The sequence below is a fragment of the Callorhinchus milii genome, unplaced genomic scaffold, assembly GCF_018977255.1.
Source record: "Callorhinchus milii isolate IMCB2004 unplaced genomic scaffold, IMCB_Cmil_1.0 Scaffold8, whole genome shotgun sequence".
Classification (NCBI taxonomy): Eukaryota; Metazoa; Chordata; class Chondrichthyes; order Chimaeriformes; family Callorhinchidae; genus Callorhinchus; species Callorhinchus milii.
This window is the reverse complement of record NW_024704749.1, coordinates 24,354,490-24,377,559: the sequence shown is the minus strand read 5'-3', so window position 1 is coordinate 24,377,559 and position 23,070 is coordinate 24,354,490. Positions and strand designations below refer to the sequence as shown.

Genomic DNA, 23,070 nt, shown 5'->3' with positions numbered 1-23,070 from the left:
GGGGGCTAGAGGTGGCGCAGAGGGGGGAGAAGGGGCAGGGCACTCATTGTGTTATACACCAGGTTACCCAACCTGGAAGATATCACTGAGCAGCCTGCAGGGAAAAGACAGAGGAAGGAAAGGAGATACAATAAACTAGACTATACCTGCTTCCAGGTGTTCAAACCTGGTGGCGGAAGTGATGTCACGCAGGGGTTTAGGCGGGAAATTCTGAAATGGCGGCTCCGTCTGAACCCAGTATTGGCCGCCACTCGGCCCCCGAGACCTTGGCCCTGCCTATCGCCGGCCTCACCAAGTGTGTCCGTTTGTAAAAAGGCAAAGATCATTCATTGCCTCCCAATGATTGGTAGCTGCTGAAAGACAGACAGGATTTAATGATACACATGAGGAAAAAAAGATTAAAGGGATAAGAGTCGGTAGCTCCAGTCAGGGAGCCAGCAGAGGCACAATAGGGAAGGTACGCGAATGGCATTAGAACTCATAGCTCCAGTGTGGTGGCTAACACAGGTACCGAGGGAAGCCCGGGGGAATGGGATTCCAGGAGAGAGCTCCAGTGTCAGAGCTAACATTAGAAAAGACATAATAGAATGAATGGCTTCCTTCTGTGGTGTAAACATAAGATTCCATGATTCTAGCTTGCCACATCTCTTAGCAATAGAAATATTTCTAATTGTGTCAAACGGGTCCCATGTAGATAATTTACAATAAGTTTTTAAACAAACCTCTTAGAAAATCTTCCTTTCATTTACTGAAACTATGGTTTGTTTGAACGATTGTTTTTTCTCTTTGTTGAAAATGGTCCTTGGTTTCTGTCCCTTTGATTGTCTGCAACTTCAACCAAATTCATTCTCTCTGCCCTCCTGTGTGATGTAAATCTTTAAGCTCACTTCAGAAAGATTGCAACACTTAAAAAGGTCAAAGTAAGTTTTCTTAGCCCACAAAGCAGTTCTTAAGTGCACCCTGGTAAGTGTGTCCTTCTCTGAGCTACTCACAAAGTGTTTTACAGTCGAACCAAGAATGCAATAAAAATTTCAGGCTTTAATCTCCTGCATTTCTATTGTGACAAAATACCTTTTTAATTGAGGTAAGGCTGTAAGACGTTTGAACATTAAGACATTTCCAGTGAAAATGGTTGGAAATGTATACACTAAAACCCCAACTAGCCAGGCCAATGGAGGGGGGTGGGGGGTGAAGATGGGGCCTCGATATATACTGTACTTGGGCTTGAACCCACAATCTTCTGACTCAGCGCTACCAACTGAGACAAACTGACACGCTAACACATCATGCTGGTGCTATTTTTTTGCAAACATTGTCAGTTTTTCGCTGCTGCATTTCTCTTACAACCTTCTTAAGCTGTACTTTGTTTAATGAATGACAAACCTCTCGTCATCTTGGAAGGAATTTAGGTATTTCTTGATCCTGCTCCTTGAGTAATAAAAGCAAAATACTAACAAGAGGAAGATGAAATGATCAGTAGAGTAATTCTTATGTAATAACTGTATATTAATTGTACTAATCAGTAATTCCTTCCTCTTCCACAGGTGGCTTATGTTCCACCAATGTCAATAACTGTTTATCAGAGCCGTGCCAGAACAGTGGGATTTGCTACAACGGTATAAAGAACTATACTTGCGTCTGTGCTCTGGAGCCTGTGGCTTATGCGGGTCAGAACTGTGAACTGCTGTTTGACGCCTGCTCCCTGCAGCCCTGCCTGAATGCCGGGGTCTGTAACACGACAGCAGGGACATTGGAGTATGGCTGTTCCTGCCCACCCGGCTTCTCAGGCACCAACTGCAGCTTGAATCTGAGCACATGCGCGAGCCGCCCTTGCCAAGGGATTCACGTGGACTGCAAAGACAAGGCAGATGGATACACTTGTGTCTGTGCCCTTGGGTACGGAGGGGAAAACTGCATGACAGAAATCAATGAATGCCTCAGTAACCCTTGTGGAGCAAACAGGACCTGCCTGGATGAGGTTGGGAATTACACCTGCATATGTGATCCCGGCAATACAGGGGTCAACTGCGAGACCGAGATCAACAATTGTGCTTCAAACCCTTGTCTGAATGGGGCTCTGTGCATCAACGGGAAAAACGATTACAAGTGCTTCTGTGTCCCTGGCTACCAAGGCCCCAACTGTGATATTGACATCAATGAGTGTGCGTCCAGACCTTGCAGGAATGGAGCCACGTGCCAGAACTCTGTGGATCGATACATCTGTGCCTGCCTGCCTGGCTACACAGGTAACTCACAGGGAATTCATGTGTAGAGAACCATTTGTCACAGGCAACAACTGCCAAGCTAATGTTACAGCCTGGCATCAAAAACAGGCAGTAACATCAATAAGCCTTGCATTCGATACAGCACCTTTTACATCAAGTGGACATCTCAAAGCACTTCACAGGAATTTATTTAAAGTGTAGCGACTGTGTATGTTGTAGACCAACGTAACAGCTAACTTGCACACGGCAATCACCCACAAACAGCCAAGGAATCAAATGAACAATTTTTACATGGGGATAGCTGACCAGGACTCAGGGATAAACTCCCATCTCTTTTTCGAATAGTGCCAAAAAATTTTGCTTTGAAAACCACTGCTACATAACTTGGGTGCTTCTCTCTCTCTCTTTCTCTCACGCACAAACACTCATTTCAAGGCCTTGCAATGTGTTGTGACCTGCTCCCCAGCCAGGAACATTCTTGCCGCTATCTGTTCATTCCATGAATCACTCTGATTGGCAACAGAAGGGTTTAAAGGGACCTGCGATGTCTCAAGCGAGAAACCCTAAGCTCACTTAAGCTCCCAAGTGCCGGCCGTACCCTGGTGCCGCACAGCTCCGCACAGCCCTGACGCTGTGAGTTATGCCTGACAGACGAGGCAGTGAGCAGATCAGAACGTTATCAGCATCTGTACAGAAATGCCAGGTGCTCTGTGCTAGCATTTCAGTATTGAAGTGTTTGCGTGGTGCAAATACTCGCAAAAGGAAGGTTTTGAGAAATTGCACAAATTCCAAAGGCATTACACCATCATTAGTCTCAATGAAGGAATGCGATATATAGATTAATGAAACCAGTTGCTTAAGTACATCAGTTTGTATTCATTATTAGATTTAAAAAAACAGCCACTGAGACCCTTGCCCCCACCTCACTACCCCCACTATTGAGAGTCCTGTAGCTCAGTGGTTAGAGCACTTGCCTCGCAAGTGAGGGGACCTGGGTTCGATTCCCGGACAGGACAAAATATTGGGCAAGTTTCCTTACTCCACGCACCTATTTTGATCTAGCAGTAAGTAGGAACCTGGTCGATTGGTGGATTGCTTTTCTAGGGGGATTAATCCCTTCCCCCACAAAAAAATAATAATTTGGTCACTTAATCCACGACTGATTGTGGGACACTGCTGTTGCGCAATTGGCAGCCGCGTTTCTCCCACAAAATGTACAATCAATTCAGTATTTACAGTACATTCTGAGAAGCACTTTGAGTCGTCTAGAAGACGTGATAAGCCACTATATCAAATGCAAGGATTATTATTATTATTATTGCACAGGTTATGACTAGCTAACCCAGAAACACACCTAGGACCTTAATCTCTACAGCTGAGTCCTGTGCAGCCTCACTGAAACACTCTGCCAGAGCTTTCCTACCAAATGCCCAAAATTCTTGCCGACCTCGACCCTTAGACCATTGTGTGGAGCGCTCCCTGACACCGTGAAGGCCACTATATAAATGCAAGTTGTTTTTTTTGTCTTAGAGTTTTAAGAACAACACAGAATTTTGGAAATTCCTCGAATTTTGTCTTGATTTGGAAGCTGTTTTTCTACAATTTTGAAAAATAAAATTGTAACGTTTCCAAGAGCTTAGATGATCAATTGGTTTGAGAGCCACTGAACTGCTGCCCATCTGCCAACAACAGCATGTTCAAGGATGTGAGGAAACCCTCTTTGGTAGAATCAAGAAGCTGCTGCTCATTTCTGAAGTGGGATGTAATTACATTATGCCATGGGCACTACAGGAACGGAGCACTAAACACATCCATTGTTAACCGTCCTTGAATGCCTTACGATAAGTGGAAAACCAAAAATCAATAGGTTTAGGATGAAGCGAGTATGGTATGTGCTAAGTAAGAGTGAGTGATTAACCAAGACTCACCCTCGCCCGGCTCCACTGGCTCCCCATCCCCCAGAAGATAGAGTTCAAAATCCTCGTCCTCGCCTTCAAGGCCCTCCACGGCTCTGCTCCCTACCTCTGTGACCTGCTGACCCCACATTAACTTGACCATTCCCTCCACTCAGCAGGCTGTGGCCTGCCCCACCTCCCCCGCCTGGCCCAGCCTGCCCCACCATCGGCGGTCAGGCCTTCAGCCTCTCTGCTCCCACCCTATGGAACTCCATCCCACGTTCCCTTCTACTCACTCCCTCCCTTGCCTCCTTCAAGGCGCGTCTCAAAACCCTCCACTTCGACCGAGCCTTCAGCCACCTTCCTACCCTCCCTGCCCTTCACCCTCTCTGATCTCCAGCTCAGGTCCAAATCCCTGACTATCCAGTGCCTTGGGACGTCCTCCCGATGTGAAAGGTGCTTTACAGATGTCATTTTGTATTGTATTGTACTTGTGGATGACACATGTTCAATCCTCACAGCTGTGTTTTCATCCTCTCTCTCAGGCTTGAACTGTGAGGTTGAGATTGACGAGTGTGAGTCCGCCCCATGTCAGCATGGAGCTACATGCGAGGACTATGTGGCGTTCTATAACTGCACCTGCACGGTGGGTTACCGGGGACTTAATTGTGAGGTTGACATTGATGAGTGTGCCAGCAGCCCGTGTGTGAACACAGGAGTGTGCGTGGACGGGATCAACAGGTAAGGAAAGCATCGCACACACTGTCCAACCTGATAGCCGGGCAGCAATGATTTTGTAGGAATATCACACTTCTACAGTTCTTGATAATCCTTGCATTCAATATAGCGCCTTTCTCATCAGGAAACATACTGGGAATTTGAACTCACGGTCCAAACTGAGACTCCAGTGCAGTGCTGCATTGTTGGTGATGTCGTCCTTCAGATAAGACATTAAACTGAGGCCACACCTGTGCCTGTTCAGGTGAATGCTCAAGATCCCCTGGCGCTACTTGAAAAGAGAAGGGAGTTTCTCTCTCCAGGTGTTCTGGCCAACAATCACCCAAATAAAATTAATCATTCACTTTATGGCTATCTGTACGATATTGCTGTGAGCCAATTGGCTGCTGTGTTTGCCTTCAATGCAGAGTCACTACACTTTATAGTAAAATTCCATGGGGTGCTTTGAGATGTTTTGACAATGTGATAAACCTTCCAGTGAACACAAGAATTATTATGTATTTCCAGGTTATTCTTTGCTTCCACCTGTAGGTGGTGACCCAGTTTGTAAGCTTCATGGTGTGTTGCTGTTTCTTCCAATACTCTGCACAGCAGAGTTATGTTAAACCCAGGCAAAACAGTGTTTACCTGCCACGATTAGTTTCATTCAATTTCAGCAATCAGTGGAAGAAAATGCAGCAGCTAAACTTACAATGTGTTAAGGACCATTAAGGATATAAAAGAACTGTGCAGACTTAGAGACAGTGCAGAGGAGAGCAACGACACAGGTATCTTGTTACAGGGATGAGCTGATCCCAAATATTTGCCAAAAATTGCAGGGTATTTAGCGACTTATGCGGGAAATTTCTGAAGCTTGATGGCTGCTATTGAGAGACGCCTTTTGTGAAACAATCCCGAGTAAAACTAGAGGTGTATATTTCAAGCATGTGTCATTATGTTTAAAATACTAAAAACAGAAATTTGAATAGTACAATAGAACCAAGAATAGGCTGTAGGAGCTCAGTTGAGACTGTGGGCTGGTCAACTTCCTATTCGCGATGCTTCCACTATCCCAACACTCCTCACCATCTCAACACTCCCCACCATCTCAACACTCCCCACCATCTCAACACTCCTCACCATCTCAACACTCCACACCATCTCAACACTCCACACCATCTCAACACTCCTCACCATCCCAACACTCCACACCATCCCAACACTCCCCACAATCCCAACACTCCTCACCATCCCAACACTCCCCACCATCCCAACACTCCCTGGTGGAAGCCGATTCGATAACAACTTTTAAGAGAGAAGTAGATAGGGTTATGGTTAGGGAGTGGGGGAGTGGTGTTGATCAGGGCTATGGGGAGAGAGCGGGGGAGTGGGGTTGATCAGGGCTATGGGGAGGGAGCGGGGGAGTGGGGTTGATCAGGAGGTCCAGGAAATAAATACACCAGGAAGTATTTCTTTAAACAAAAGATCAGGGCTAAACAAACAGCTAAAACGGGTTCCAGGAAGTGTGATCTAAACTCAGTCTAGAAACAGCTGGAAATCAAATGGCCATCGGACATTTTTTATCCATACCTCTGTCGATGAATGACTGAGTTTTGTCTTATTCTCTTTCACCCCAATTTACAATTTAACTGCAATTGAGATTGATTGCCTCCCGTGTCCTGTTCTCACTTCCCTAGTTACACATGTAACTGCAGCTATACTGGGTTTGAGGGTACCAACTGTGAGATAGATGTCCTCGAGTGCGCCTCCAATCCCTGTGCCAATAGCGCCACCTGCCTGGAGGAAGTGAGGAGCTACACCTGCCTCTGCTGGCCGGGTGAGTACATGCAATACAAAAGTCTCAGGGAGAGGACAAACCAAAGCTGCAGCATTGATCCCATCTCAATTTCCTTTTCGGTAACCTCCTCATCAGTCTAACATGATAAAAACTGTGCTTGGTGGAGTGACCATTAGCAAATAAACACCGATATTGTCATTATCCTTTGAATTTACCTTTCATGCACACACCCCTCCTGCACACACACCCCTCCTGCACACACACCCCTCCTGCACACAAATATACAGCTATCAAAGAGATCGTAAAATCTGTCACAGGAGACGTTTGTCTGACAATTGTTTTACACAAGGACATTCTGTGTTAAATACACATTTACAATTTATTATTTATTTCCAGATAATCATCCCTTTTCTATTCAAGTTATTAAATGATGTCCCGTCTGCCTTGTTTGTTGGCTTGACACTTTTATCACTTTATCATTTCTAATCACTTACATTTTATAAAGCTCTTTGGTCAAATAGGTCGCCCAGTAATATTAACTTCACCTCATTCAGTGCTGACACTGCTGTGTAGAAAAGGGACATTTCTAGATTGAGAGTAAAATTCACCCAAAGTTTATTAGTTGTTTTTCTATAGAGCTGAAGATCGGGGTTATTTCAGTGCATCACAGTGGAGACCAGATCAAGTCAGTCAGTGTTTACATCACAACTTCCATTCACATCATCCTGGTCACATCACCCTGGTCACATGTAGTGGATAGGATGTAGGATAACACACCAAACCTACCACACAAGAGGGAATAACACCTTTAAACCATCCACCAAACAAACATTCCTTCTGTGCTCTGGAATTATGCATGTACGCGAATTCGTACAGATATTCAGGAGCAATCAAGGTATAATGGATGAAGTGATACTGACAGGATCCAGACTTCAGAGGAAAGTACAAGTTACAGTGCAAAGGTTTGCTCTGCAAAATGTACATGCTGCTGTTTCCTACAACTCTCGTCAGGACTCGGGAGGTTTTGTTCAGAAAATATTCGTCTGAAGTTTGTCAGTTTTTTATCCATGCTTCAAAGCTGACCCACTGATGCACCAATCAATCAGGATCTTGGAACAAAGGGTGTGATGTACAATGGGCAATGGCCGTCTGTATCTGCCCTACACCCAACAGATATCCAATAGTCTGTTCTGCTGCTGGAGAGGGAGCTCCTGTCCACTGCAACCTGGACTAGAATTGTCAAAACACCGACATTGTCATTATCCTTTGAATTTACATTTCATGCTTCAAACACATCCTCCTACACACACTCCCCTCCTACACATCCCTCCTACACACACCTCTCCTACACACAAACCTTCCTACACACTCTCCCTCCTACCCACTCTCCTTCCTATACAGTCGCCCTCCTACACACACCCTCCTACACACACTCCGTCCTACACATCTCCCTCCTAAACACTTGTCCTCCTATACACTCTCCCTCCTGCCTGGATCCTCCTTGTGTTCAAATGATCAATTATCACATATATTCCCCCCCCCCAACTCACTGGACAACATCAAACGGGTTCTTCACCAGGAACTGAAACTGTGGAAATTACTGCCCAACTTGGTCTTCTCTTCCTCCCACAATCTAAAGATTCTTTAACCTCTAGCCACTGCTTTACAGTCTACCTTGTGTTCTCCCTTGTGTTTTCACCTACTCATGCCCTGCATCACAACCCTTAACACGTGCAATTTGGTACCAGTTGTTTCTCCAGCGTCTCAGCCAGGCCCAGATCCCCACTTGCCAACATTGTAATGCAAGAGTCTAACATGCATTGGGTTTTGCATTGATTTGAACAGGTTACACTGGACCACAATGTGAAGTTGACATTGATGAATGCCTTGAGGAACCTTGCAGGAATAACGGCACGTGCATGGAACGTTCCAATCAAGATCATTACAAGTTTGACACCAGTTTCAGCTATTCCAATGCATCCGGCTACATTTGCCTCTGCCAGTCTGGCTTTACAGGTCAGGTGAAAGCTCAACCCTGCAGCGGGTGTGGGGCTCTGCCTTACAGCAGCCATGGATGGGGTGGTGGGAGAATCAAACCTCTTTTAGAACTTTTTTTTAGAAAAGAGCGCAGAGTATAGCACAGTACAGCAGCCCATATAATGAGTTACACAGGCTGCGATACCCTCCCCCTGTTCACTAACCCCCACTCCCACACACACACACAAAATAATGTCTGCTCACTATACTTTTTTCCCCACCCCCGCAAGAAGCTTCCTTCTACGAAAATTCCTCCTTGAACATCAAGTTAATCTAGATCAGTTAACAGAAGAATGTTCTCTCGTTATTTGGGGAAGTTATCTTTGGGAATGGTGTCTGCTTAACCTCAAGGTGGTGTGTGATGGACTCTTTCCCTAGCTTTTGGGTTCACAGACATTCCCCTGCCGTGCTCACAACTCACAGCGAGATCACTAAGTCAGCACTAGATGGATCTGACCCTGGATTAACACCCCTGCCAAAACCAATCTCACCCTGGCCTTGGAGAAAGCATAGCTCTGGTACATTGTGCCAGCCTGGCCTCAATAGGCAGATTGGCTGAGCATTACTTATTTATAACAGCACCATATTCTCTATGCACTGAAATAGATTTTTAAAACTTTTCAAAGGCCTTAAATCCCACATCGTCCCAGCCTATCAAACCAATTTGCCTTAAAACGTAAGATTGGGGAAGACTTCTGTTGATTTTTTAAATCCAGTCTGAAATCGGAAGTTGGCTCCTTTTCCAGAACTGCAGGAAAAACCAGCTTCCAAATGAAAGTAGGATTTAAGACATTTCCTCAATTCTGCGCAATTTCAACTTTTAAGGGAAAATGGTCTGACAACAACTTGCTTGCATTTATATAGCACCCTTCGTGCCGGGTAGCGTCCAGGAGCCCTGACATCCCAATACTAGGTGGGGGTTCAGATCTCGGGAACTGAAATGCTGGTGTGAAATGAATAACCCTTTAGGACCTTGAATATTTTGATTTCCCCTGAGCCTCGTCGCTGCTGATTTTAGTTGTCACCTTTGTTTCACAGGAGAGAACTGCTCCATAGACATTGATGAGTGTGAATCTGGGCCTTGTGTCAATCAAGGCATATGTGATAATCAAGTGAATGGATTCCATTGTGGCTGCACTCCTGGATTTAAAGGTAATAATCACTGCCCTGATTTCCGACACACAGCATGGCTTCCTTTTGGATGTTGAGTACCAGAGTGGTACGAAGAATGCAGACTGCGAGGCCTGTGTGTAAGTCGGAGGCCGAAATAAGCATCTGGTACTAGAAAGCAGTGCATTCAGCAGTGTCTATCACACATTGCTTCAGTGTGCAGATGTCTGTGAATAGAAGTCTTTTCTGGGACAGCCTTAAATGATTTCACTGGCCACTGGCTACTAACTTTTAATTCAAACTTGCATTTTGAGTAGCCAATTGTGATTTCCACAGTATACTAACAAACAACAGAGCCACTACATATCATACTATAATCAAGTGTTTTGAGATGTCCTCCCAATGTGATAGGGGCTGTATCAAATGGAAGGAATATTTTTATTCGAAGACAGTAAAACAAGGATAGAAAAACAATAAGAGAGCACGGAATGTTTTTCACTTTGTCAAGACAGTTTTTATAGAAAGCGTTTAGTGTGAGTAAACAACAGCAGGCAGTGAAGTCACACTGGCCCTCGCTAGTGAATTCAGGGGCCGGTTGAGCATGTGTGGGAGTGGAGCTGACAGCAGCATAATAGAGGCTAATCTTTTCCGCTGTGTGAATTAATGTGGGCACAGGCATGCGGTGCAAATACATCTGATTGCAGCTTATTACTTCAAATTAGCATCACAGAGCAAATCCACAAAGGGGTGGGGGGGGGTGGGGGGGTTCGAAGACGGGAGGGGACGGGGGAAAGAAAGGGATTGGAAGAGGAAAGAAAGTTCAGAAACATTGCATTTCAGCAACACAATAAATGAAAGGCGTTCAGGGCTGAGAAGCCCAGTGAGTCGGAAGCTGATCAGACTTTGAAGCTTTGGGTGAATGTGCCATGCTGATGCTGACCAACATCAGACAGAACAAATTGTGATAATTTGACCCCTATTCCCCCCACCAGTTGAGCTCCCGGATCAGCACAAAATATCTGACTGCAATTAATATTGAACAGGTGTCAGCCTGGCTCAGTTGGCAGCACCCTGCATTCTGAGTCAGAAGGTTGTGGGTTCAAACCCCATAGCGGGACTTTGAGCTCACAAAGTCTAGGCTGATACTCCAGTCCAGTGCTGGGCTGTGCTGCAGTATTGGAGGTGCTGTTCTTGGGATCAGATGTTAAACTGAGGCCTGTGCATCTGTGTAGGTGAAGGTTTCAGATCGTGTAGCACTATTTGAAAGGAGGCAGGAGTTTCTTTTGATGTCCTGGCAAATAATCTCCCAAACAAAATTGGGCATTCACTTTATGGCTGTTTGTGGAACGTTGCTATGCACAGTTTGGCTGCCAGCTTTGTCTTCAGATGCACAGTCACTACACTTTACAGTGAAATCCTGTGAAGCGCTTTGGGACATCTCAATGACGTGATAAGGCACTGCATCAATGCAAGGATTATTATGATCATTGGTCTTTATTTGTTGCAAACAAAAAGCAAGGGGAGGTTAGTGTTTATGCTCAGTTAAAACCCAGAGTGCTGTTGGACTAATTCATCTGGCCATAATGGTTTGCATTTCATTCCCTTTCAGAGCAAACGCTTTGCCATTTCATGCAAAAATTGTAAACAATAATGAAGAGTCAGACATATAAGAGCGGGGACATGATAGAAACAACGTCTCGCAACCCAACTGCCTTCCCATCACACTACACATCAGCAAGGCACCACTTCAAGAGTACATTCCACTGTTTTGATTGAACCAGAACTATTTGAGGGGCCAGAAGGTGGTGGTGGTGGTGGGGGGGGGGGGCACCATAATGAGATGCTCTTAAACAACTGCAGGACTTTATTCTCTAATCACGCCACACCAACAAAGACCAGGCTCCATCACAGGGGAAGCACAAGACAGCTAACAAATGCTTTACTGTAGGGCTTCAGTGAGCCTCAGTTTTGCTATCTGCATGAGCATGAAGCCAGAACTACAGAGGCCATGTTTGCCTCATTGCACAGACTGTTTAAAGCAGCTTATATACAGACTGGTTAGTGAGAGGCCCCTTTGTTTTCACTGGTGCTGAGTAGAGGATTGAGGCAGTGTTAGGGCAGCCCTGGGAAGGTAGGAGGAAGGGAGGGCGTAGATTACAGCTTAATTGAAAATTGGTTTCAAAGTGATTTATCACTTGTTGATATTTTGAGCAAAGTTTTGTAGTGCAGAAAGGAATGAATTGCTATATCCAGAAAAAAATAATCCTCAAAGGAAACGATAAACTGTCCGTACAAGTGAGTTATACAAAGCCCTTGTAAATCCTGCTTAGAACAGTCCAATGCTGTGACTGGGTGGTTCAAGTATGAAGAGTACTTGAGGCCATTTTCCTTCTTGATAACTTGCGAGAAGTCTGCAAGTTGAGCCTGTTTGGTTTTCGACCCAACGAAAGCCGAGTGAATCCGAGTCTCTGTTCACTGTGGCCGAGCACACCCTGTAGATTAGAAATTGCAAACTGAACTCGTCAATGTGAAAGCTCTCTCACTGCAGTTGCAGCTTCTCCTTTTTGTCTGCAGTTGTGTTCCTCTCTCCCACCTCGATTTATTTCCTCTGCCTGACTCCAGCTCAGAGCAATGCTAAGTTACAATAACGGTAATTAACCTTTGTAGCAACGTACAAGATGCGAGAAGTGGAGAAATGACAAGCGGGTTTCTTGTCAGTGGCGACAGGTTCCAGCTGGGCAGCGTAGGGAGAGAGAGGAGGCGGATTACTAGTGAGCCTGACTTACATTAAAGAGCAGCCGTCCCTATATTGGTTGGTTTCATCACTAATCGCTTTTGCCTGACTGGGAACAAGATCACACACACGCGCACACACACACACACACACTCTCTCTCTCTCTGTTTTGTTAGTCTCACACTTGCATAAATGTCTACAGGAAAACGACAATGAAATTGCTCTTCTCCCAAGCGTTCTTTGGTGGATTTTATCTCATCGCAGGTAATGCCATTAAGTGGCTTTCTGCTAATAGTCTGTGTACGTGAAGTGGGAACAGTTGAATGTGGAGATGAGCTGTGGGCATTTTGCCCCTGTCAGACAATGCTATGTTTGGAGCATTTGAAGGTTTAAATCTGATTTGTACTTTTACACAGTACAGTCTTTAGTTGAAAATTGCATTTTGTGTCTATTGAATCAATGTTGAAATATACCGTAGGATATTGTTATGATTCCTCACAGATAAGACAGGTGATCTCTGGAGTACATTAAGTGTTTTTTGTATTTATTTTAAAACCCCCCGTTACATTTAGAAGCTGTATGTTTTGAGTAGCATAGCCCAGTGATTTGAAAATGCAGTTCATGGAAAAAAGCTTAAAGGGGTTTCACCAGTTACTACGGTTTTAAAGCAGAAGCTTTATTATGTAATTTTCTCCTGCTATGTGGGTGGAAATTTCAAGCAAATAATTTCAGTGTCTACCCTTTGTGATACGACATTGCCCTTTAGAATTTCCAAACGGTGCTGATTTTCAGCCTCTGCTAAATGTAAATAGTTTTCTGAGCCTCTCCTCACATTGGCAATTTGATCATTAGCCCAGATCCACGCAGTCAAGAGTAAGAGTGAGAGACGATGCTGATAGTTTGAGCAGCGTGTTTTGACTGGGCAGGCCTGGGCTCTGAGAGCAGATCTCTCTGGGGGTAGGGACTGGACTGGAAACTTTATCCTGTTTAACTGTCATAAAGAAGCCGACATGGGCTCTTGGAAGTTTATGCCCAGGTAATAACTAATAACAGTGGTCAATGAATCTCAACAACAACAACAACAACAACTTGGATTTATATAACGCCCTCCACGCCGGACGGCGGCATCTCAGAGCGCTTTACGGTAACGGATCCCGGGACCAAGCCAGGGTGAGGGGGAGGAAGGTGACCACACTACACAGTGCGTTTACCTACTGAGCCATGGGGGGGGAGAGGTGGGGAGAAAGAGGCTCCAACAACCCATTCATCTCCAGCTCACAGGTGAAGGTAAAGGATTCTTGTGACTGTTTTGTGTTGAAGCAGGGGCTCACACTACATTTACAGGAACAAAGCAGAGCTGACTAAATCACTCGGGAAAGATTTTTTTTAAAAAAACTTGCTGATCTCTACACAATAGAACTGGGCGCGTTCACTCATGTGCAATAAATCTCTGAATAAATGGGATTGTGTGTCCAGTAGTGCGTTCTCACTGTGAAGTGAACAAGCACCCCCCACCCCCCCCCACATCCCCCGAGCTCTCCGCTGGTTGTGTCAGGGTTACAGCCTCTGGTATTTTCTAGCGAATGAGACAATCAGGATGCTAAGTAGTGTTTTTTTAAAATACAAAGAACCAAATGTGCTGTAAAATAATGCCCATCGACTTTAACTCTGCCGGGAAGCAGAGCGACTTTAGAATTCCCGCTCCACTAATATTACCTCAAAAAAAGTTACAATGGTTATTATACACTTAGCGTAAACACACACCTCTTAGGTATTTTGCAAATATTGTTGTTTACAATTGCTATCAATGCTCCTTGCACCCTGAACCCTGAGCTCGGCCTACACTTACAACTGCATGTTGCTGAGGTTCTCTACTGTTGTGAACATCGCTCAGTTTTGGACATCGTCCATTCCCACCCAGTGTCTGGCCACCAAAGATTGGGGCGGGTGACACAGGGGCTCTGGCCCACCTTTATGGAATTGCTGAAGGCCCATTAATATGGGATAGCTGCGTCAGACCAAATGCACAGGTGAAAATATCTTGGGTGCATCCTAGCCTCCTGCTCCCAGCTATTAGTATTATCAAAATATTATTTTTGTTCCTTCTCCCTGACCTCAAATTTTGCGCACTGCAGAGCTCCACAAACAGCCATTAATCGAATGACCAATGGATGGCTCAGTGGTAGCATTCTCGATTCTCAGTCAGAAGGTTGTGGTTTCAAATGCTACTTCGGGACTTGAACTCACACTAGTCTAAGGTGACACTCCAATACAGTGCTGGGGAGGGTGTTGCATTGTTGTTGGAGGTGCCGTCCTTTGGATGAGGTATTAAAACTAAGGTCCCGTCTGCCTGTTTAGGTGGACAATAAAAATCCCATGGCACTATTCGAAGAGAAGGGAGTTTCTTCCGATGTCCTGGCCAGTAATTCACCCAAATAAAATTGGTCACTCATTTGCTATGCGCAATTGTGCTGCCGTGTTTGCCTACAAATGCCCAGCCACTTCATTCCACGTATATCCTGTGAAGCTCTTTGAGGCAGACGTCTTTCCAAAGTGATAAGTCAATAATAATAATGTAAGCATTATTTTTATTAGTATTATTATAATCTGGAAGTTTGCTAGCCAGGGCACCAGGAGAAACTGAGATGTCTTGACGATCAAATGCAAGGATTATTTACAATGCCAACAATTTGCATTATACAGCCCCCAGCAGGCGGGATAAAGTCCCTGAGTGCTTGTTAGTCGTGGAGTCTGACCCTTAGCCAGGAGGAGAGGGAGGGGGAGGTGACCGTAAGCACGATCAAAAAATAAGGTCATTAGGCGGGATTTGAAAGTAGGGAGGGAGGGAGCGAGGCGGAGGGATTGAGGGACGGAGTTCCAGAGTTTTGGGGTGTAGTGGCTGAAGGCATGGTGGAGCGGAGGGGACGAGGGCCATACAGGAGGCCAGAGCCAGCTGAGAGGAGGCTGCGGGTGGGGGAGTGGGGGGTGAGCAAATTGGATAGGTAAGAAGCTGCGAGGGCATGAAAGGATTTGAGAATGTAAATATTTATTATAGAAGCTCTCTTCTCTTTTCTAGTTCTTTATGAACACGCACACGACCTTTATTTACCGTCTAATCTACAGAATCACTAACAACACAGCATCCCCTCATTACTGCACTAAAGTGTCAGGCTGAACTGTGAGCTCAAAGCCCCCAACATGGGGCTTGAATGCACAACCTTCTGACCCCGGGGTGAAAAATTATCTACTGAGCAAAGTTGGCAATTCTTTTTAAGATGACATTTTTTTCAGGTGTGATCTGTGAAATCAACATCAATGAGTGTGAGGACGGGCCTTGTGAAAATGGGGGCACATGTGTAGACCAGATCGCAGAGTACACCTGCAACTGCCCCCCAATGGACAAGGATGGCATTACATGGGGAGGTAAGAACTGTTCAACTCAACTGACCGGTTGCCTTGGACACAGCTGTGAGAATGGAGCCACATGTTTCCCTTACTTGGCGAATGGAGTTCACAATTACACCTGCAAATGTCCACCTGGCTTTTATGGTACCTCTTGCTCCACATCAACTACGTTCTCCTTATCCAATGGATACATAATTGTAGAGAGGCCGGACAGGAACTACAGCGGGAGAGCTCCAGCGAAGCAGCTGATCAGCATCAGCTTCAGAACAACTTTGCCAAACGGAATATTAGTCTATCAAGGAGACAACGACAAACACTTGTACCTGGAGCTTTACAGCGGTCAGCTGATGTCTTCAGTTAGAGTCAACAGTGAAATGGTCCACATTGCTTTCAGTGAACAGGTCAATGACGGCCAGTGGCATAACGTGGTGATTCATCTGGGCCAGGAATTCCTGGTCACCTTGACGCATCCCAATTGCCCCAATAGCACTTGTTCAGACATCAGGACCACAAGAGGGACTGTCGATTCCTTGTTGAATTCACTCACAGTAATGTACGTCGGTGGCCACTCCGACGCATCTATGTCCAAGAAAACCAAAAGCAAGAGGAACTTCACCGGCTGTTTGAGAGACGTGAACATTGACTTCAGTATTGTACTGCCACAGGAGATTTCTGAATACGTAGCATGGAATTTCACACTGGGCTGTCAGAGAACAGTCTGGTGTCAGTCAGACACTTGTCACGGTCGCGGGAAGTGTGTGGATCTGTGGACAAGCTACTGGTGCAGTTGTATCCGGCCTTATACAGGTCCCACATGTCTTCAAGGTAAGTGTGTCGGAGTATTTCTTTTTGGTCAACCTGGTGTCTGACACATGTGGAAACCCATTACAACAACAACAACAAAATTACATTTATATAGCGCCTTTCACGTCGGGAGGACGTTCCAAGGCACTGGGACTTTGTTTAAGGGTATCCAAACCAAACAGAATATAACATATACATGAAAATGTCCCTGTGTCTGAAGTGGAATGTGCATTCTCTTCCAGAGGATTGCTTACTGCTCACCTAATTCTAGTGTATTAGGCACAGGTTCACAACATCCAAGGCTTGGGAACCCCAGAGTATGTGTTGCGGTAACAGTTGGAGTTCACTGAGCTAAAAATTGCCTACAAAATACACAGTCACTACGCTGTACAGTAAAATCCTCTGAAGCTCTTGATTTGTCAATGCGATATAGAAATCCTGCAAACTCCCCCCCACCCCCCCACCACACAAACACACACACAGCAATGCCGTATTTACAATGTGGTTTGCTTTCCTTCCTGCAGAACACATCTCTGGAACATTCAGCTACGGGAACACAAACAGCTCAGCCTTGTTCTTAGTCAGCGATAATCCAGGCTCAAGGTTTACTTTTTCCTTTTTCATCCGCACGCTGAAGGCAAACAGCCTCCTGTTTGAATTCATCAGGAATGACACGAGCCCCTACCTGGTGATGTACCTGCAGCAAGGCCACCTGAGCATCAAGGCAAGAGGCACAACATTACAGGCAGTCATGAACATTGCCGATGGGGTAAAGAGATTGATAGTCATTCACTTTGATGGAGGCTTGGTCTCCGTTACTCACTCGGGCAGCATTTTGCTCAATAACCTGCTGCCCATGGTACAGGTCAGACCTTTGGACTCTATCCACATTGGGGAGGACTCCTCGGAGCAGGGAGAACATTTCAAAGGTTGTTTGCAAGATGTGAGGCTCAACAACAACCAACTGGAATTTTACCCTTTGGAAGTTGAAAACTACACCTCGCCAGTCAGTGTGTACACAAGTGTAGCCCTGATACACCTGCTGCCAAATTGCATCAGCGACAATACCTGCCTGGTAAGCTGGGGCTGGGGCTGGAGCACTCAGCTGTCAGTGCTCTACAGTTATGTAACAACACTGCAGTTCCATGGGGTAAAGCTTTTCATGCTGATTAACACAAGGAACTGAAAGACGGGGCGGGGGGGGATCAGAACAGAAACAGAACTGGTATAAAGCAAACACTGATGTTATGCTGCATTTGGATGGATAACTGTCTCCCTGTTAGTTCCCTGTTTGGCTTCAGAACCTGTTAGTTTACCCACAGGAATGCTGAAACAAAGGCTAATTTTACATGAATAAAGCTCTTTTGATATCAGAAGAATGTAATATTTACTGTAATATTAATCTCAAATCACCTGAAGTACAAAATATTGTATGTTGTAAATACTTCTACCTTCCTGTCCACTAGTTCTCTGAATTTCTTACTTTATTTTGTACTCTGCTACCACTCCTCCCAACCCCATCCTCTGCTTAATCCAACTAGCTTTACTGATTCTTTTTAAAAAGAACGTTTAATTTTTATGTAATGAGATAAAAAGCAGCAGGCAGCAAGTCTGTCCAGTGGGAAAATCAGTATTTTCACCTTGAGGTATGAATGATAATAATAATTATTATTATTAAATAAAGATTCAACACACATTGATTCCACTGGGAACCAGTTCTGAAGCCAGAGCTAAGCTGGTTTTAAATCTGATTAAAAATAATGTAGTGGAGGCACTTATAGTTTCGATGGTGTCTATGTCAGCTGGTTCTTTCTGGAATGTTCCTATCTGACTGCCTGAGTTATTCCTGGTGGATGTGTTACCTGTGAGGAGATGTATTTGTTTATCTGCTATTGTGACAATCCCACACTTGCTGTTTGCTTGCAGTCTGCTCCTTGCCAAAATGGAGGCAATTGTTCAGTGACGTGGAACGACTATCAGTGCCTGTGCCCGAAGGAGTTCAGCGGCAAGGCCTGTGAGGACAAGGTGTGGTGTGAGACAGTGCTGTGCCCAGCGGGGAGTCAGTGCGGGGATATCCCGGGCGGATACGAATGTAAGATGTTTAACATTTATTCAGTGCACAGGAGCATGTTATAGACAGATCAGAGAGACATCGCAGTAAAGGCAGATCCTTAATAAATAATCCTTGCATTTAATTGCTCTTCATCAGAACAAAAAGCTTCAACACACTTCAGTGTTTTCCTGTTAATAATAATAATAATAATCCTTGCATTTGATATAGCACTTTTCACATCTTCTAGATGTCTCAAAGCGCTTCACAGAATAGACTGTAAATTTGTATATTTGTAGGTGAAACGCAGCAGCCAATTGGCAATTGCACACAGCAGCATCCCACAAACAGTCGTGGATTGAAGTGATCAAATTATTATTTTTTTCTTGAGGAATTATTATTAGGCGTGTAAAGCATAAAGACTATGGAGTTTGTAGGTGAATGCAGCACGGGATGTGTGCACAACAAAGTTCCCCAAACAACAACGTCCTGCATTTATACATAGCACCTCTCACACTGGGTAGCGACTCGAAGCAATTGATCAACCATGAAGTTTATGATTTATTTTATTTGGAGATAGCTGGCCAAGAGAACACTGGACTGCAATGTCAGCCTAGACTATGAGCTCACAGTCCCAATGTGGGCCTTGAACCCTCAACCTTCTCAGACTTTTTTATGGCTCATGTTCCTAAGTTCTTCCCTTTTGAATGAATTCCATTAACCAGCTTCATAACATCATTTGTAGTATTTACATGCTAGCAGTTATATGCACTGATCTGTTGATTTTTTTTTGCATGTGGCTTTACACAGGTCACGCAAATGCGACATTTCAAGGTGCAGATCCGGTTGTGTACATCGCCAACAATTCAATCACGCGAGACCTCACTTCCATTTCCCTGGAGCTGAGGACCAGAGAGAGGGCTGGGGTGCTTCTGCAGGCCAGCAATGGGGCTGACACCATGTGGCTCGTTTTTCGCAACTCTCGGCTGCTGTTCCAATTAAAGACAGGAAACAGCGTGGAAGAGGGACTCTCACTCTCCAGCCACGTCAACATCTCCGATGGGTTATGGCATTCAGTGTTGGTGTACATGGAGGAGCCTTCGGCCCAGTTATCACGATGGCTCATCACCGTTAACGGGCAGCTCGACACCAAGAGTGCCATGGCCGCTGGGAACCTGAATTTCCTTCGCAGTGATGTGAACATCACGTTGAGTAGCAACTTCACAGGTTGCCTTGGGATAGCTAAACTAGGCGGCATCCACCTCCCTTATCTCCAGCAGACCCCTCCCTCCCTCACTGAGCACTTTGTGTTGTACAGCGACCCCCCAGCTCAGATCGGTTGCTTTGGCACAGAAATGTGCTCTCCGGACCCATGTCAGAACAACGGCACCTGCCAAGATCTCTTTGAGAGTTTCCGCTGTGCCTGTAGCCCAGGCTGGGAAGGCCAAAGATGCCAAATCAACATCAATGAGTGTGCGTCAGGTCCGTGTCTTCACGGGAACTGCACTGATGTGGTGGACGGTTACCAGTGCACCTGTTACCAGGGCTACATGGGGACAAACTGTGAACAGGATATAGACAACTGTGTGGGCCATTTGTGTCAGAATGGTGGCAGCTGCATCGATGGCATAAACTCATTCTTCTGCACATGTCCTAGTAACTTCACTGGACAGTACTGCGAGTAAGTGCACGTCTCTGGTCTATTATAACTCCTCACCTTTACACAGAGCCTGATTAACAACAGTATTTTTTGCTCCTTTAGTAATAGTTTCAGGCAAGGGTAGGCATTGGTTCATCTTGCTACCCAACCAACTTCCCAAAATAATCAAAATAAAAGTTACTCAAATAGTGATTTGGCCTCACTAGTCCACGCCGGTGTTTATACTCCACATATATCAAAATAGATTGAGACTTAGTGTGAGCTCCCTGGAGAATGGGACCATATTGGGGTGAGGCAGCTAAAGGCAATCCTTGCCTATAGAGATGGGGAGCAAGAAGAGAACATTGAGGTGAAATAGAGAAAGGGATTGAAAATCTCCTTAAAGAGAAAACTAAAGTTGTTTATTTTGTGTTAATGTGCAAACACACACACACAAGAGAATATATTCATACTTTATCATGGAGAGCTCACGAATATCTCAGTGATTATATGCTATGCATGTACTGTATACTTGTAAGATGGGAAGGTTAGGGCTAATATCTGCTGATAGAGACGGAAGCTGAACAAATTAAGCATCTCTCCGCCTCTCCTGGTGGGAGACATATGAAATGCTGACAGTGGAAATAATGAGATTCATTTCGCCTTCAAAGTGACAGGCACTGCCTGTTCCTACTTCACAATATTTGTGCCCATTTATCTCTATATAAGATTGAGTGAAAAAGAATTTCGCTTTTTCTCAGGTGGTCGTACCCACCGGTGGATTGCGGAGAAAACTTCAGTTGCTATCATGGAGGCCGTTGCACTGATGGAATCTGGGGAGCTAACTGTACCTGCAGACCAGGCTTTACTGGAGAAAGGTAATAAAACTCATGTCCTATTAAGGGCTTCCCTTTGACAAATGGGATTTGGTTTCTGTCCCTACATTCTTGTTTTAGTGACATAGTCCAGATAGGATTTTAAATAAAGTTACTGCATTTCATTAACAACTTGCACTCATACAAGCTTTTCATGTAGGATGAATGTCTTGAAACGTTTCACAATATCTGGTTTGTTCTAGATTATTTGGGGGACAGAAATTTGATGGCACTGTCAGTCCAGATTTTAATTGCATTCCTGTCCGTGCTCTTTTAGATGCGAAAAAGACATCAACGAGTGTGTCCGAAACCCTTGCCAGAACGGAGGTACCTGCCAGAACCTGGTCAATCGGTTTGAGTGTATTTGTGGTGCAAACTTCGCTGGTGAACAATGCCAGCTGGATGTAAGCGATCTTTCTTTCTTTTGCTCAATGCTACTCTGGCAAAATCTCTTTCAGCTCTTGTCCTATCTAATCATTCACACGGACATCGAGGAGACTGAGGCAGAGTATGGCTAGCATTACATTTGCTCAAGTCCTTCTATGAACTGATCAGGGTTCTACACTGAAGAGAGTTCACTGAGACAATGAATATCTGGTGGCTTCCACAGCAGCTCACAGGCTCTGTGTGAAGTGGTTTAATGGACAGATTGTCCTTCTGTAGGGGAAATGGGCCATTTTGTAATGAAGTAACAATTCCTTCCATCCTTCCCTCCTTATCCATCCCTCCTTATGGTGGTGATCTCCGAGCTCAGGAGATGATCTTTGTTTTTGGCAAATGTGACAAAAAATTGAAATCCGAACATGGCACCAGGCTGGTGAAACATCATTTTCTCACTAACCTCTGCTCCTATCACTGTTCTCAGTCACCGTGTGAGGGAAAGCCATGGACTGCCGTATCCCATGTTAAATGGAATGCCCCTCCTTTCCTCCAAAGCGTAGTGGCACATGCCCACTCCAATCTAGAATGGGTGGTGGAAGGGGGGCATCTGAGGGAATAGTTGTAAATTGCCGCCTCAAAGTTTAAGTTGGTAAACTCCAACTAGCACGATATCACACGTGCACTTTACACCTTCTGTTAAGTTGTTGGCCAAATTAATAAGAGGGGGACAATTTCAGAGCAGCTAAAGCAATGAAAGGACTTGATGTTAAATCTACGCTGGCAAATGATTTTAGTTTTTGCTTGAGAAATTGACAGCACTGATAGGATTGCATGAGCTGATGACTTTCAATAAAAACAGATTATGGCAAAATGTGAAGCAAAAAGGCATTTACAATTCATACAGTGATAAACAATGAAAGGTGTTGATCCAAAAACATTGACTGGAGAAAATGGATAATTAGGATTGATTTTGACCAAATGTAATATTTCAGTCTGATTTTGACAAGCAAAGTCCTCCTCTGTCGTTTTTCCTTTCAGGTCATCAGAAACTAACTAAAACAGAGTAGCTACAGACATCTGTTTAACCCAATCACAGTAGATTAATACATAAAGTCATTTTCTGCACCATCTCCACTTTCCTTATGGGTTGTAAATGTATATAATGGAGAGTGTACCCACATTCATTGTAAATAATGCAAATGTTACAAAATGGGGAAGGGGAAAGCTTCGTTCTCCGGTTTAGTGCATGTCGGTTGCTGGTTTTATCACGTGGGAATGCTTGAATCTGCCATCGATCAAAGGGTTGTAAGCTTGTTGCAAAATGTACAATCTTATCTGCACCATCAGTTCCAGTTTGGAATGAAATCTTGCATGTGCCAAATCAAGGCAACTTTGGCTTA

The 23,070-nt window shown here is 44.8% G+C and overlaps 1 protein-coding gene across 1 annotated transcript in view; it reads left to right on the top strand.

The window, feature by feature from the left end:
• Window positions 1–215: 215 nt before the first annotated feature.
• crb2b (crumbs cell polarity complex component 2b) overlaps window positions 216–23,070 on the top strand; it is a 28,397-nt gene continuing 5,542 nt past the window's right edge. Inside the window, exons 1-12 of the mRNA XM_007909049.2 lie at window positions 216–303; window positions 1,545–2,246; window positions 4,666–4,861; window positions 6,535–6,674; window positions 8,481–8,651; window positions 9,711–9,824; window positions 15,808–16,746; window positions 17,250–17,800; window positions 18,652–18,817; window positions 19,586–20,456; window positions 21,176–21,292; window positions 21,567–21,693. Of these exons, the coding sequence (XP_007907240.2) occupies window positions 216–303; window positions 1,545–2,246; window positions 4,666–4,861; window positions 6,535–6,674; window positions 8,481–8,651; window positions 9,711–9,824; window positions 15,808–16,746; window positions 17,250–17,800; window positions 18,652–18,817; window positions 19,586–20,456; window positions 21,176–21,292; window positions 21,567–21,693 (4,182 nt within the window). The remainder of the gene's footprint in view (window positions 304–1,544; window positions 2,247–4,665; window positions 4,862–6,534; window positions 6,675–8,480; window positions 8,652–9,710; window positions 9,825–15,807; window positions 16,747–17,249; window positions 17,801–18,651; window positions 18,818–19,585; window positions 20,457–21,175; window positions 21,293–21,566; window positions 21,694–23,070) is intronic.